Raw genomic sequence first — 12,500 nt, forward strand, 5'->3', positions numbered from 1 at the left:
AACAGTATTACAGTATTACAGTATAACAGTATTACAGTATTACAGTATAACAGCATTACAGTATAACAGTATTACAGTATTACAGTATAACAGTATTACAGTATAACAGTATAACAGTATTACAGTATTACAGTATAACAGCATTACAGTATTACAGTATAACAGCATTACAGTATAACAGCATTACAGTATAACAGTATAACAGTATTACAGTATAACAGCATTACAGCATAACAGTATAACAGCATTACAGTATAACAGTATTACAGTATAACAGCATTACAGCATAACCCGTTTATACAGTATAACAGAACAGTTATACAGCTATACAGCTATACAGGTATACAGTTATACAGGTATACAGGTATACAGTTATACAGTTATGCAGTTATACAGTTATACAGTTATACAGCTATACAGTTATACAGCTATACAGCTATACAGTTATACAGTTATACAGCTATACAGTTATACAGGTATACAGTTATACAGGTATACAGTTATACAGGTATACAGTTATACAGTTATACAGGTATACAGTTATACAGTTATACAGTTATACAGGTATACAGCTATACAGGTATACAGCTATACAGTTATACAGGTATACAGTTATACAGGTATACAGTTATACAGGTATACAGGTATACAGTTATACAGGTATACAGTTATACAGGTATACAGCTATACAGGTATACAGTTATACAGGTATACAGTTATACAGGTATACAGTTATACAGTTATACAGGTATACAGTTATACAGGTATACAGTTATACAGGTATACAGGTATACAGTTATACAGGTATACAGGTATACAGTTATACAGGTATACAGTTATACAGTTATACAGGTATACAGGTATACAGCTATACAGTTATACAGGTATACAGTTATACAGGTATACAGTTATACAGGTATACAGGTATACAGGTATACAGGTATACAGGTATACAGTTATACAGGTATACAGCTATACAGGTATACAGCTATACAGGTATACAGCTATACAGGTATACAGGTATACAGGTATACAGGTATACAGCTATACAGTTATACAGGTATACAGTTATACAGGTATACAGTTATACAGCTATACAGGTATACAGTTATACAGGTATACAGGTATACAGCTATACAGGTATACAGTTATACAGCTATACAGTTATACAGTATACAGTATACAGTATACAGTATACAGTATACAGTATACAGTATACAGTTATACAGTATACAGTATACAGTATACAGTATAACAGTATACAGTATACAGTATACAGGTATACAGTATACAGTATACAGTATACAGTATACAGTATACAGTTATACAGTATACAGTATACAGTATACAGTATACAGGTATACAGTTATACAGTATACAGTATACAGTATACAGTATACAGTATACAGTATACAGTATACAGTATACAGCTATACAGTATACAGTATACAGTATACAGTATACAGTATACAGTTATACAGTATACAGTATACAGTATACAGTATACAGTATACAGTATACAGTTATACAGTATACAGTATACAGTATACAGTATAACAGTATTACAGTATACAGTTATACAGTATACAGTATACAGTATACAGTATTACAGTATACAGTATTACAGTATACAGTATACAGTATTACAGTATAACAGTATTACAGTATACAGTATACAGTATTACAGTATACAGTTATACAGTATACAGTATACAGTATTACAGTATACAGTATACAGTATACAGTATACAGTATACAGTATACAGTATACAGTATACAGTTATACAGTATTACAGTATACAGTATACAGTATTACAGTATACAGTATACAGTATACAGTATACAGCTTACAGTATACAGTATACAGTTACAGTATACAGTATACAGTATACAGTATACAGTATACAGTATTACAGTATACAGTATACAGTATACAGTATACAGTATTACAGCTATACAGTTATACAGTTATACAGGTATACAGTTATACAGTTATACAGGTATACAGTTATACAGGTATACAGTTATACAGTTATACAGTTATACAGTTATACAGTTATACAGTTATACAGCTATACAGGTATACAGTTATACAGGTATACAGTTATACAGGTATACAGTTATACAGTTATACAGTTATACAGCTATACAGCTATACAGTTATACAGCTATACAGTTATGCAGTTATACAGTTATACAGCTATACAGGTATACAGCTATACAGCTATACAGGTATACAGGTATACAGTTATACAGTTATGCAGTTATACAGTTATACAGTTATACAGCTATACAGTTATACAGCTATACAGCTATACAGTATACAGTATACAGTATACAGTTATACAGTATACAGTATACAGTATAACATGTAATAACAGTATTACTGTAATTACTAATGCTGTTATACATGTATTACCGTTATAACTAGCATAATACAGTAATTAACAGTTCTATAACAGCATTACAGTATATATACCGCATTACAGTTATAACAGTATTAACAGTATACAGTAAACAGCTATTACATGCTATACAGTAATAACAGCATTACAGTATAACGTATACAGCTATTACAGTATAACAGTATTACAGCTATAACAGTATTAACAGTATAACAGCTATTACAGTATTACAGTTATAACAGCATATATTACCGTTATAACAGCTATTACAGTCTAACAGCATTACCAGTATTACAGATAACAGCTATTACAGTAATTACAGTTATTAACAGCTATTTACAGTTTATAACAGCATTACAGTATTAACAGTATACAGTATAACAGTATTACAGTATTAACAGTATTACAGTATTACAGCTATAAGCATATTACAGTTATAACAGGCATTACTAGTATACAGTAACAGGCCATTACAGTATAACAGTATTACAGTATAACAGTATAACAGTATTACAGTATACAGATTACAGTATAACAGTATTACAGTATTACAGTATACAGGTATACAGTATACAGTATACAGTATACAGTATACAGTATACAGTATAACAGTATACAGTTATACAGTATACAGTATACAGTATACAGTATACAGTATACAGTATACAGTATACAGTATTACAGTATACAGTATACAGTATACAGTATACAGTATACAGTATACAGTATACAGTATTACAGTATACAGTATACAGTTATACAGTATACAGTTATACAGTATACAGTATACAGTTATACAGTATACAGTATACAGTATAACAGTATTACAGTATACAGTATACAGTATACAGCATACAGTATACAGTATACAGTATACAGTATAACAGTATTACAGTATACAGTATTACGGTATACAGTAGTATAGCGTGTAGTATTACGGTATACAGTATACAGTATACAGTATACAGTATACAGTATAACAGTATACAGTATACAGTATTACAGTATACAGTTACAGTATAACAGTATACAGTATACAGTATAACAGTATTACAGTATACAGTATAACAGTATTACAGTTATAACAGCATTACAGTATACAGTATAACAGTATTACAGTATACAGTATACAGTATTACAGTATAACAGATTACAGTATAACAGTATACAGTATTACAGTATACAGTATAACAGTATTACAGTATACAGTATAACAGTATAACAGTATTACAGTATTACAGTATTACAGTATAACAGCATTACAGTATAACAGTATTACAGTATTACAGTATAACAGTATTACAGTATAACAGTATTACAGTATAACAGTATTACAGTATTACAGTATAACAGTATTACAGTATTACAGCATAACAGTATTACAGTATAACAGCATTACAGTATAACAGCATTACAGTATAACAGTATAACAGTATTACAGTATTACAGTATAACAGTATAACAGTATTACAGTATAACAGTATTACAGTATTACAGTATAACAGTATTACAGTATTACAGTATAACAGTATAACAGTATTACAGTATAACAGCATTACAGTATTACAGCTGAAACACAGCTTCTAAAAGTCTGACCCTTCAGTTAGTGAGGAATGTGTTGTGATGTCACAGCCACGTCAGCCAATCAGAGGTGTCGGTTAACTCAATACTGAGCGCTCAGCTTCTCCTCCTGTGGTGTTCTGTGTGAGGTTGGAATGATTCTGATTACTGATTGGATTAGACACACCTTGTTTAGAGTATTTTCTCTTCACACTGTTCACATCTCCTTCCTGAGTCCTAGAACAGACTGACTACATTACATTACACCATGAAGCTCCTCGGGTTTGTTCACATCCATGTTGTGATCTGTAGCTGATCTCGTATCCAAAATAAAACAAGGTTGAGACTTTGTCCAGAGCTGTGAAACCTGCAGGGTTTAAAAAATGCTGGACCTTCAGAATGTCAGACTTTTGAACCTGAGTGCATGAATCACTGCTCCTTCCAGCACAGCAAAGCTCCAGTGAATATCTATAGTGATCAGAGTAATGGTGAGATAAGGCGAGTTTATCATGTACAGTAAAGACGGGTCATCTGTGGGGCATCGTGTTGCTGCGCTGCTCCTTTGCTCAGCTGCAGACGGGGATCAGGGCGGATCGGGGATTACCGAGAGCCACACGGCGTCCTGTAGACTTTGTACGTGCTGATAGAAGGAGGCTGTTTGCTGAGAGAGAGATTTTTTCTTGTTTGTGTCTGTGTGTAAGATGAGATAAAGACATGAAGACCAGGAGACAACATGAAGAAAACAGGTCAAAGGTCCAGCCTCTGGATTAATAACACTTAATGATGTAACGCTCAGTGGAGCTGCTACATGTCAAATAGCATGTTTAAGCTGCGAGCTGACTGTGAGGTCAAACTGTAAAGAAAACAGCAGCAATGTGTGTTAAAGTTACACACCAAGAACCTGTAATCTGTAAACGAGGAATTTGGTGTATTTCATCCTAATCCACACACACACACACACACACACACACACACACACACACACACACACACACACACACACACACACACTCACACACATACACACACACTCATGCACACACACACTCACACACACACAGACACACACACACAGTAGACAGTACTGCAGTGAGGAACCTGTCTTATGTGTGTATTAGTTTAATAGACCCAACACCAGTGTGGAGAACCTGCTCAGTGGGTTGATCTGATGCACCAGAGATGGGTGGAGACACTCAGGCCTAGATTCTGTCCTGCTGATTCAATTAGAAAGCTCAGTATCATCGTCATCCTCATCTCATTCTTTATTCCTCTGTCCACATGTCACATGGTTTCCACACTCACCACGCTCTGAAATCACTTTACATCACTCAAGTTTCTTCTCGTGTTCCTCTGATGGAGCCTTTACATGAAATACACTGGTTTTCAAGTTCATCCCGATTTATTAAACTCTAAATAACTAAAACAAATAGAACTGAGCTGCTAGAACCTGTCAGGATTTTAACTCTTTCATCACTCCAGGGTTCATTCCTGTGCCTTGTGGTGTGTTGAGTGTTGATTATGTTTCTTATTAGATGTTGTGTTTATTTTTCTGTGCTTCTTTTCCACAGCTCATCAAGACCCATAACTTACCACCCAACCGTAATTACATCTTCGGTTATCATCCTCACGGCATCTTCTGCTTCGGAGCCTTCTGTAATTTCTCCACTGAGGCGACCGGATTCTCCAAGAAGTTCCCAGGGATCAAGCCGTCCCTCGCAACGCTGGCCGGGAACTTCCGCCTACCCCTGCTGAGGGACTATTTAATGTCTGGAGGTGAGTACACAGGGTCTTATTTCCTAGTTGCCTAGCAACAGCAGTCTCACATCTTTCAGCTATTGAATGGCAGTGTGGGAGTTTTACTTAAATACACCTCAAATCCTCACATCCTCAAAAAGAGAAGATGACTGTTTCAGTCACTTCTACACAGCGTGAACACAGTGTGTGTGTGTGTGTGTGTGTGTGTGTGTGTGTGTGTGTGTGTGATCAGGTATTTGTCCAGTGAATCGGCATTCCATTGATTATCTCCTGTCGTGTAACGGGACGGGAAACGCTGTGGTCATCGTTGTGGGCGGAGCTGCTGAGTCTCTGGACTGCGTCCCAGGCATGAACGCAGTCACCCTGAGAAACCGCAAAGGCTTCATCAAACTTGCACTGCAGAAAGGGTACAACACACACACACACACACACACACACACACACACACACACACACACACACACAGTTCACTTCACTGACTCTGTACATGATTCACTACTACAATCCACTGGACACCGAACACACACATGTCCAGAGGAAGAGATTAAACAGCAGGGGAAGAAAATCATCAAATCTGCATTCAAAAATAGATCAACAATAAATCTGCAGACGTCAGAGATATGGTGGAAATACACAGAGTAGTGATTAGAGTTTATAAAGTAAATTAATAAACAGCTAATAAACAAACAGAATTTCTGATAATGTACAGAGCAGTAAAAAGTGAATGTGACGTGAGCTCCTGTGTGTGTGTGTGTGTGTGTGTGTGTGTGTGTGTGTGTGTGTGTGTGTGAGCAGATGGTCAGAGATCAGAGTGTTTGTGAGGCTCTTTTTGGTCACTGTGTCCTCACACGGTGAACAGAGATGCTTTAATGTTGCCATGGCAACTGTAAATCACTTTCTAAATGAAAGTTTTGCAATTCCAAAGAAGATTAGAAACAAAATCCACGTGTTTTGTGTGGAACAGAACAATCTCACACATTCAGACGGAAATAATCCCAGATTTGAAAATAAATAATGAATGAACCACATCCACAATGTCTCTGGAACCCAAATGTTCTCCACTGAGACGCTAACATTGATAACAGATAACAGAAATGTAGAGCCACCAGTTTGGAATTGTGTAAATCCCAGGATGAATATATCTCATTAACACTGTTGGTATGTTGACGCTAATGAGCTGTGTGTGTGTGTGTGTGTGTGTGTGTGTGTGTGTGTGTGTGTGTGTTACAGAGCGGACCTGGTGCCTGTGTACTCGTTTGGGGAGAACGAGTCCTATAAGCAGGTGATATTTGAGGAGGGTTCATGGTGGCGTTGGGTTCAGAAGAAGCTGCAGAAGCTGCTGGGTTTCGCTCCCTGTATCTTCCACGGCTGTGGGTTTTTCTTCACCGAGTCATGGGGCTTCGTCCCATATGGAAAACCCATCAACACTGTCGGTGAGACAACACACACTCCACACATCACCTATAATCTTTCTTCTGCCCTGTTATTATTATTATTATTATTATTATTATTATTATTATTATTATTATTATTATTATTCAGGGTTTAAGCACATGCCTGTAACTTTATTGTTACTGTTAAATTTCCTATTATTCTTATTTATTTCCTTCCGTAAAAGATATCATAAGAGCAGACTGTAAGGTGTTGAGATGTGAGTGTTGGTCAGGGCCTGAGGGTGGCGCTATAGCAAGAGCAAGTCTTGCTCATTTACATATTACACTTGATTTGGTGGAGGTGTCTTTGAATATAACTGGATGTTGGATCTTCACATTTCATAAACAGGTCGAAAATCAATACAATCTCTGTATGGTTCTATGGATCTGGCCATTGGGGGGCGCTAATGTAACCTGTGCGTGGAGCCCGTAGATCGCTGTGTGCTATTGTTATAATAATAATAATAATAATAATAATAATAATAATAATAATAATAATAATAATAATAATAATAATGCAGTTACTGTATAGTCAGTTAAATTTATTTCATTTACAGAGGACTGAACACACACACACACACACACACACACACACACACACACACACAAACTCCAGGTTAATGCCCTGTCCTGATTAAACGCTATGGACGCTCAGGACGCTGGTTCAAGGTCGGTTTGTAAACAGAGCTCTTCCTTATAACTCACAGTTAATAACATTAATGTTTAACACAGATTCTCTCAGACTGAGAGACACAAAGTCTTTAGCATCTTTACCACAATGCTATGCATTTATTTTAATCATGAATAGTTTACAGTTCATACTTATTAAAACATCTACAGTGTCCAAGTTCATGAGATTTCAGGAAGAGTTCAGTTTCTAAACTGGTCCTAAAAGAGCCGCCCTGAAGCCTCCTGAGCTCAGAGACAGATGTTCACCTCCACAGCGTGATGTTTGCTGACGGTTTCATAACGTGTCTCCTGTAGTTGGAGAACCTATCACAGTGCCCAAGCTGGAGGAGCCGACTCCGGACGTGGTGGAAATGTACCACACCATGTACGTCAACTCTCTCACCACGCTCTTCGACAAATACAAGACACGCTTCGGCCTGAAAGAGTCCGACATCCTCCTCATTCACTGAAGACAAGGAAGAAGAATGTTGCCTTTTAAAAACAAGAGAAAACTGTGTTAAATATTTCTCCATCACACAAACACACACCACCTGAAACCTGAGCCAGATAAACCATGATCATGGCTGTGTTCCAATTCTGTCTGCGTGCCTTCTGCTCTTGGCCCTCAAAGCATGATCTCAAGAACAAATCCTTTTTCTTTTGGAAGATAGAATAATAAACTACAGATGCCTTAATTTGTATAATGAAACCTGCTCTCTTGAAACCTGATGATCTTATATCTCTCGCTCCTTCAGATTAACCATTCAAGTTGTCAGTTCACCCATTTAAGAGTCTGCACACTCATGTTTCATGCGAATGTTAGACGAGATGAGCATTAAATGAGCGTTAGATGATTGAGCCACTGTTGACCTGAGAGTGCTTGTGCAGTGTAATGAACTGAATCCAAAATGGCTTCCTACTCTTCTCAGTTCACTTCAGTGTACAAGGTTAGGGTTAGTGTATGAGGTTAGAGTGAGTGTACGAGGTTAGGGTTAGTGTACAAGGTTAGGGTTAGTGTACGAGGTTAGGGTTAGTGTATGAGGTTAGAGTGAGTGTACGAGGTTAGGGTTAGTGTACAAGGTTAGGGTTAGTGTACGAGGTTGGGGTTAGTGTATGAGGTTAGGGTTAGTGTACGAGGTTAGGGTTAGTGTATGAGGTTGGGGTTAGTGTATGAGGTTAGAGTTAGTGTATGAGGTTAGGGTTAGTGTATGAGGTTAGAGTGAGTGTATGAGGTTAGGGTTAGTGTACGAGGTTAGGGTTAGTGTATGAGGTTAGGGTTAGTGTACGAGGTTAGGGTTAGTGTATGAGGTTAGGGTTAGTGTATGAGGTTAGGGTTAGTATACAAGGTTAGGGTTAGTATATGAGGTTAGGGTTAGTGTATGAGGTTAGGGTTAGTGTATGAGGGTGGGGTTCGTGTACAAGGTTAGGGTTAGTGTATGAGGTTAGGGTTAGTGTATGAGGTTAGGGTTAGTGTACAAGGTTAGGGTTAGTGTATGAGGTTAGGGTTAGTGTACAAGGTTAGGGTTAGTGTATGACGTTAGGGTTAGTGTATGAGGTTAGGGTTAGTGTACAAGGTTAGGGTTAGTGTATGAGGTTAGGGTTAGTGTATGAGGTTAGGGTTAGTGAACAAGGTTAGGGTTAGTGTACGAGGTTAGGGTTAGTGTATGAGGTTAGGGTTAGTTTTTGAGGTTAGGGTTAGTGTATGAGGTTAGGGTTAGTGTACGAGGTTAGGGTTAGTGTACGAGGTTAGGGTTAGTGTATGAGGTTAGGGTTAGTGTACGAGGTTAGGGTTAGTGTACGAGGTTAGGGTTAGTGTACGAGGTTAGGGTTAGTGTATGAGGTTAGGGTTAGTGTACAGGACTATGTTAAACTGTTATTCTAGCACAGTGAATGCAGATCAGGTGTGAAATGGGTTTAGAGTGAATTCTTTTCTCTCTGATTGTTTATGTGATCCATAAGTTATTATTACTCTTTTTTATGCTTCTTATGTCTTTTTTGTTTTTTTTGCAAGAACAATGCAACGTAAGAGACAGAGCGCAGTGTGTCTGAGCAGGGACAAGGACGTGATTGAGTTTCTAATCAGTGCACAAATAAAACGTGACATTAAATGTAATGTAATGTTCTTGTGAAGAGGAAACGGTGATGCGGAGATGATCATCTTCTGCAGAAATCAACAGGCTCCTGTCTGATTGTGGAGTGCAGCGTTTATTGTGTTCTAACGTCTCTGAATTGTTAATAAACACACGTTATGTTTGTGTATATATATATATTATAAATCAGCAGGATAAACAGAACAGGAAGTGAAAGTAAAAGGACGATTTCTGCTGCAGACATCACGCCGTTGGTGTGAGCCTAGTTTTGTAAATGATGCTGAGAAGTTGGAGGTGCTGCCGGTTTCCTGAATCACACACCAACACAGCTGATTCCTGAAATCACACCTTTATATGTTTTTGGAATAAAATAAAATGTAGAAACCCACACCTTCATTTCTGTACCACGACAGAGTAAAGGAACTAAACGTCTTCTCAGTTCAAATGAAACTTTCTTCTCGATGATTAATTCGCCTCATTATTACAACCAGAAGTGTCTACAACACTGTAACAGTGCAGGGGAGATTGTTGACTTTACAAAAGCTGGGAAACTCACAGAAGTCCAGGTTCAGACCACAAGCGAGACGATGGTTAATGTGGTGAGTCAGGAACAATAGGCCGAACTCCAGAGGAACCGAGACTCCAGAAGGAGAACCGAAGCTTCTGTGTTTAGAGCCTGTACACATTCTCGTGTCCCATTCTCATAAACTTCAAGTTGATTAAAGCATTTATATTATATATATTACTGTATTGACGTAAAGATCCCAGCTTTATTAATAAACTGATTTACATACATTCTCTCTTATTTATTTATATATAATGTTGTTTGTTTGTGCAAAATAAACAGCTGTAAAACTCTAATGAAGATCATTTACTTCTTTATTTATTCATTGTTCATTCATTTATTTCATAAGTAGTGCTCTGTGTAGTGCCCTATGTAGTGCACTATGTAGTGCCCTACATATATATATATATATATATATATATATATATATATATATATATATATATATATAGTGTATATACATATATATAGTGCCCGCTGTAGTGCCCTATGTCCAATGTAATGCCCTGTGTAGTACCCTATGTAGTGCACTATGTAGTGCCCTGTGTAGTGCATTACATTTTGCCCTATGTAGTGCCCTGTGTAGTGCATTACATTTTGCCCTATGTAGTGCCCTGTGTAGTGCATTACATTTTGCCCTATGTAGTGCCCTGTGTAGTGCATTACATTTTGCCCTATGTAGTGCCCTATGTAGTGCACTAGAGATGTATACGGATTTGGCCATACAGACACACGAGACGTGTTTTCCAGCCCACTTTATTTTGATTAGCACTCTTTCTAGCCTATCGCGTTACAGATTCACGCTTCCGCCATTTGAGCGGGTTTTACGTTTGATTGACAGCACAGCTGAGCCAATCAGCGTCGCCCTTAAGGATTTTGCACCAATCCAGGACGGCCAATGGCTCCGTCAGGAGACTTGAGTTTTGTTGATGCAGCGGTGTTTGATGGTGTGTTTGATGGTGTAGAGGCGCTGGGCTTCAGATGACCTGCTGTTGTGTTGGTGTGGTTAAAGGCGGCGGATGTAAACTAGAGATCTGAGATGAACGGATAGATGCAGGTTAACGATGAACTCGGTTTGGGATCTTGCTATCGGATCCAATCCTGTCAGTAATCCTGCAGCTGCAGCTTCCAGATGTGTGCGTGTCGAACTCACGTCTCAGCAGGTAACACGATTTACACTATATCACCACTAAAGTGTGTTTAGTCACGTGTTGTGTCTCACGTGTACACAGGGTTAGTTTCCCGATTCCACACAACACTCAGCGGGCCTTCACTTCAGCAGCTAGCCGGATTAGCATCGTATTTATTACACGCTGTAAACATTTGTCTCGGATTTAACTCGTATTTGTCCTGAGACAATAACACGCACGTGTCTGTACACACGTGTTAATAATGTCAGCAGGATAAGAAATAAATCACTGTTTATAAAACTGTGGCTCTTAAACACATGACGGGAAGTTTATCGACAGCGTCACGCTTTATCACTCAGTCTTTGTGTTTGTAAGCTGTAAACCTGTGTGTGTGTGTGTGTGTGTGTGTGTGTGTGTGTGTGTGTGTGTGTGTGTGTGTGTGTGTGTGTGTGTGTTTATGACTTTATATACTACCGCACTGCTCATCAGCTGATCTGATTGGCTCCTGACAGCGCGAGCTCCTGACAGATTTACCTCAGGATCGCGGCTAGCTCGTTAGCCATTAGCTTCATATAAACATGCTGCGGAAGGAATGTGAAGATTTCCCCGACTTTGTAACAAACGGTGATTATAACTGTGAGTTTATTGACGTACAGTGAGTTCAGTAGCATACAGTAGATTTATAGCCAGGACACGACCTCCTGCTAGCTAGCTGACTGAAGCAGGTTGTGAGAGTAAAGCTAGTTAGGTGTTTCACCTGTCAGTCAGCACAGCTGTCCATCATGCTGTGTGTTAGCAGCTTAGCTCACCTGAGGAAACATCTGCAGCCCATGTGCACTTATTAAAGGTGAGATTGTGTTTGGTCTCCGGTGGCAGCTCTTTATATCCCCACA

The 12,500-nt window shown here is 38.1% G+C and overlaps 2 protein-coding genes across 7 annotated transcripts in view; both read left to right on the forward strand.

The window, feature by feature from the left end:
- dgat2 (diacylglycerol O-acyltransferase 2) overlaps positions 1–8,680 on the forward strand; it is a 12,764-nt gene extending 4,084 nt beyond the window's left edge. Inside the window, exons 6-9 of the mRNA XM_027158632.2 lie at positions 5,534–5,738; positions 5,953–6,127; positions 6,951–7,153; positions 8,138–8,680. Of these exons, the coding sequence (XP_027014433.1) occupies positions 5,534–5,738; positions 5,953–6,127; positions 6,951–7,153; positions 8,138–8,292 (738 nt within the window). The 3' untranslated portion in view covers positions 8,293–8,680. The remainder of the gene's footprint in view (positions 1–5,533; positions 5,739–5,952; positions 6,128–6,950; positions 7,154–8,137) is intronic.
- Positions 8,681–11,354: 2,674 nt separating this feature from the next.
- The window catches only part of uvrag (UV radiation resistance associated gene), a 48,654-nt gene continuing 47,508 nt past the window's right edge, over positions 11,355–12,500 (forward strand). For 3 of the 6 annotated variants that reach the window (XM_047804819.1, XM_027158481.2, XM_047804820.1), the window contains exon 1: positions 11,355–11,640. Coding sequence is in view for 3 of the 6 variants with exons in the window: in XM_047804820.1 (XP_047660776.1) it covers positions 11,542–11,640 (99 nt within the window). In the remaining 3 variants the exon portion in view is untranslated. Of the gene's footprint in view, positions 11,641–12,071; positions 12,455–12,500 lie in introns of those variants that run through there. The other 3 variants (XM_027158479.2, XM_027158482.2, XM_047804818.1) reach the window with 3 other exon arrangements.

This window comes from Tachysurus fulvidraco, chromosome 20 (assembly GCF_022655615.1).
Source record: "Tachysurus fulvidraco isolate hzauxx_2018 chromosome 20, HZAU_PFXX_2.0, whole genome shotgun sequence".
Lineage (NCBI taxonomy): Eukaryota > Metazoa > Chordata > Actinopteri > Siluriformes > Bagridae > Tachysurus > Tachysurus fulvidraco.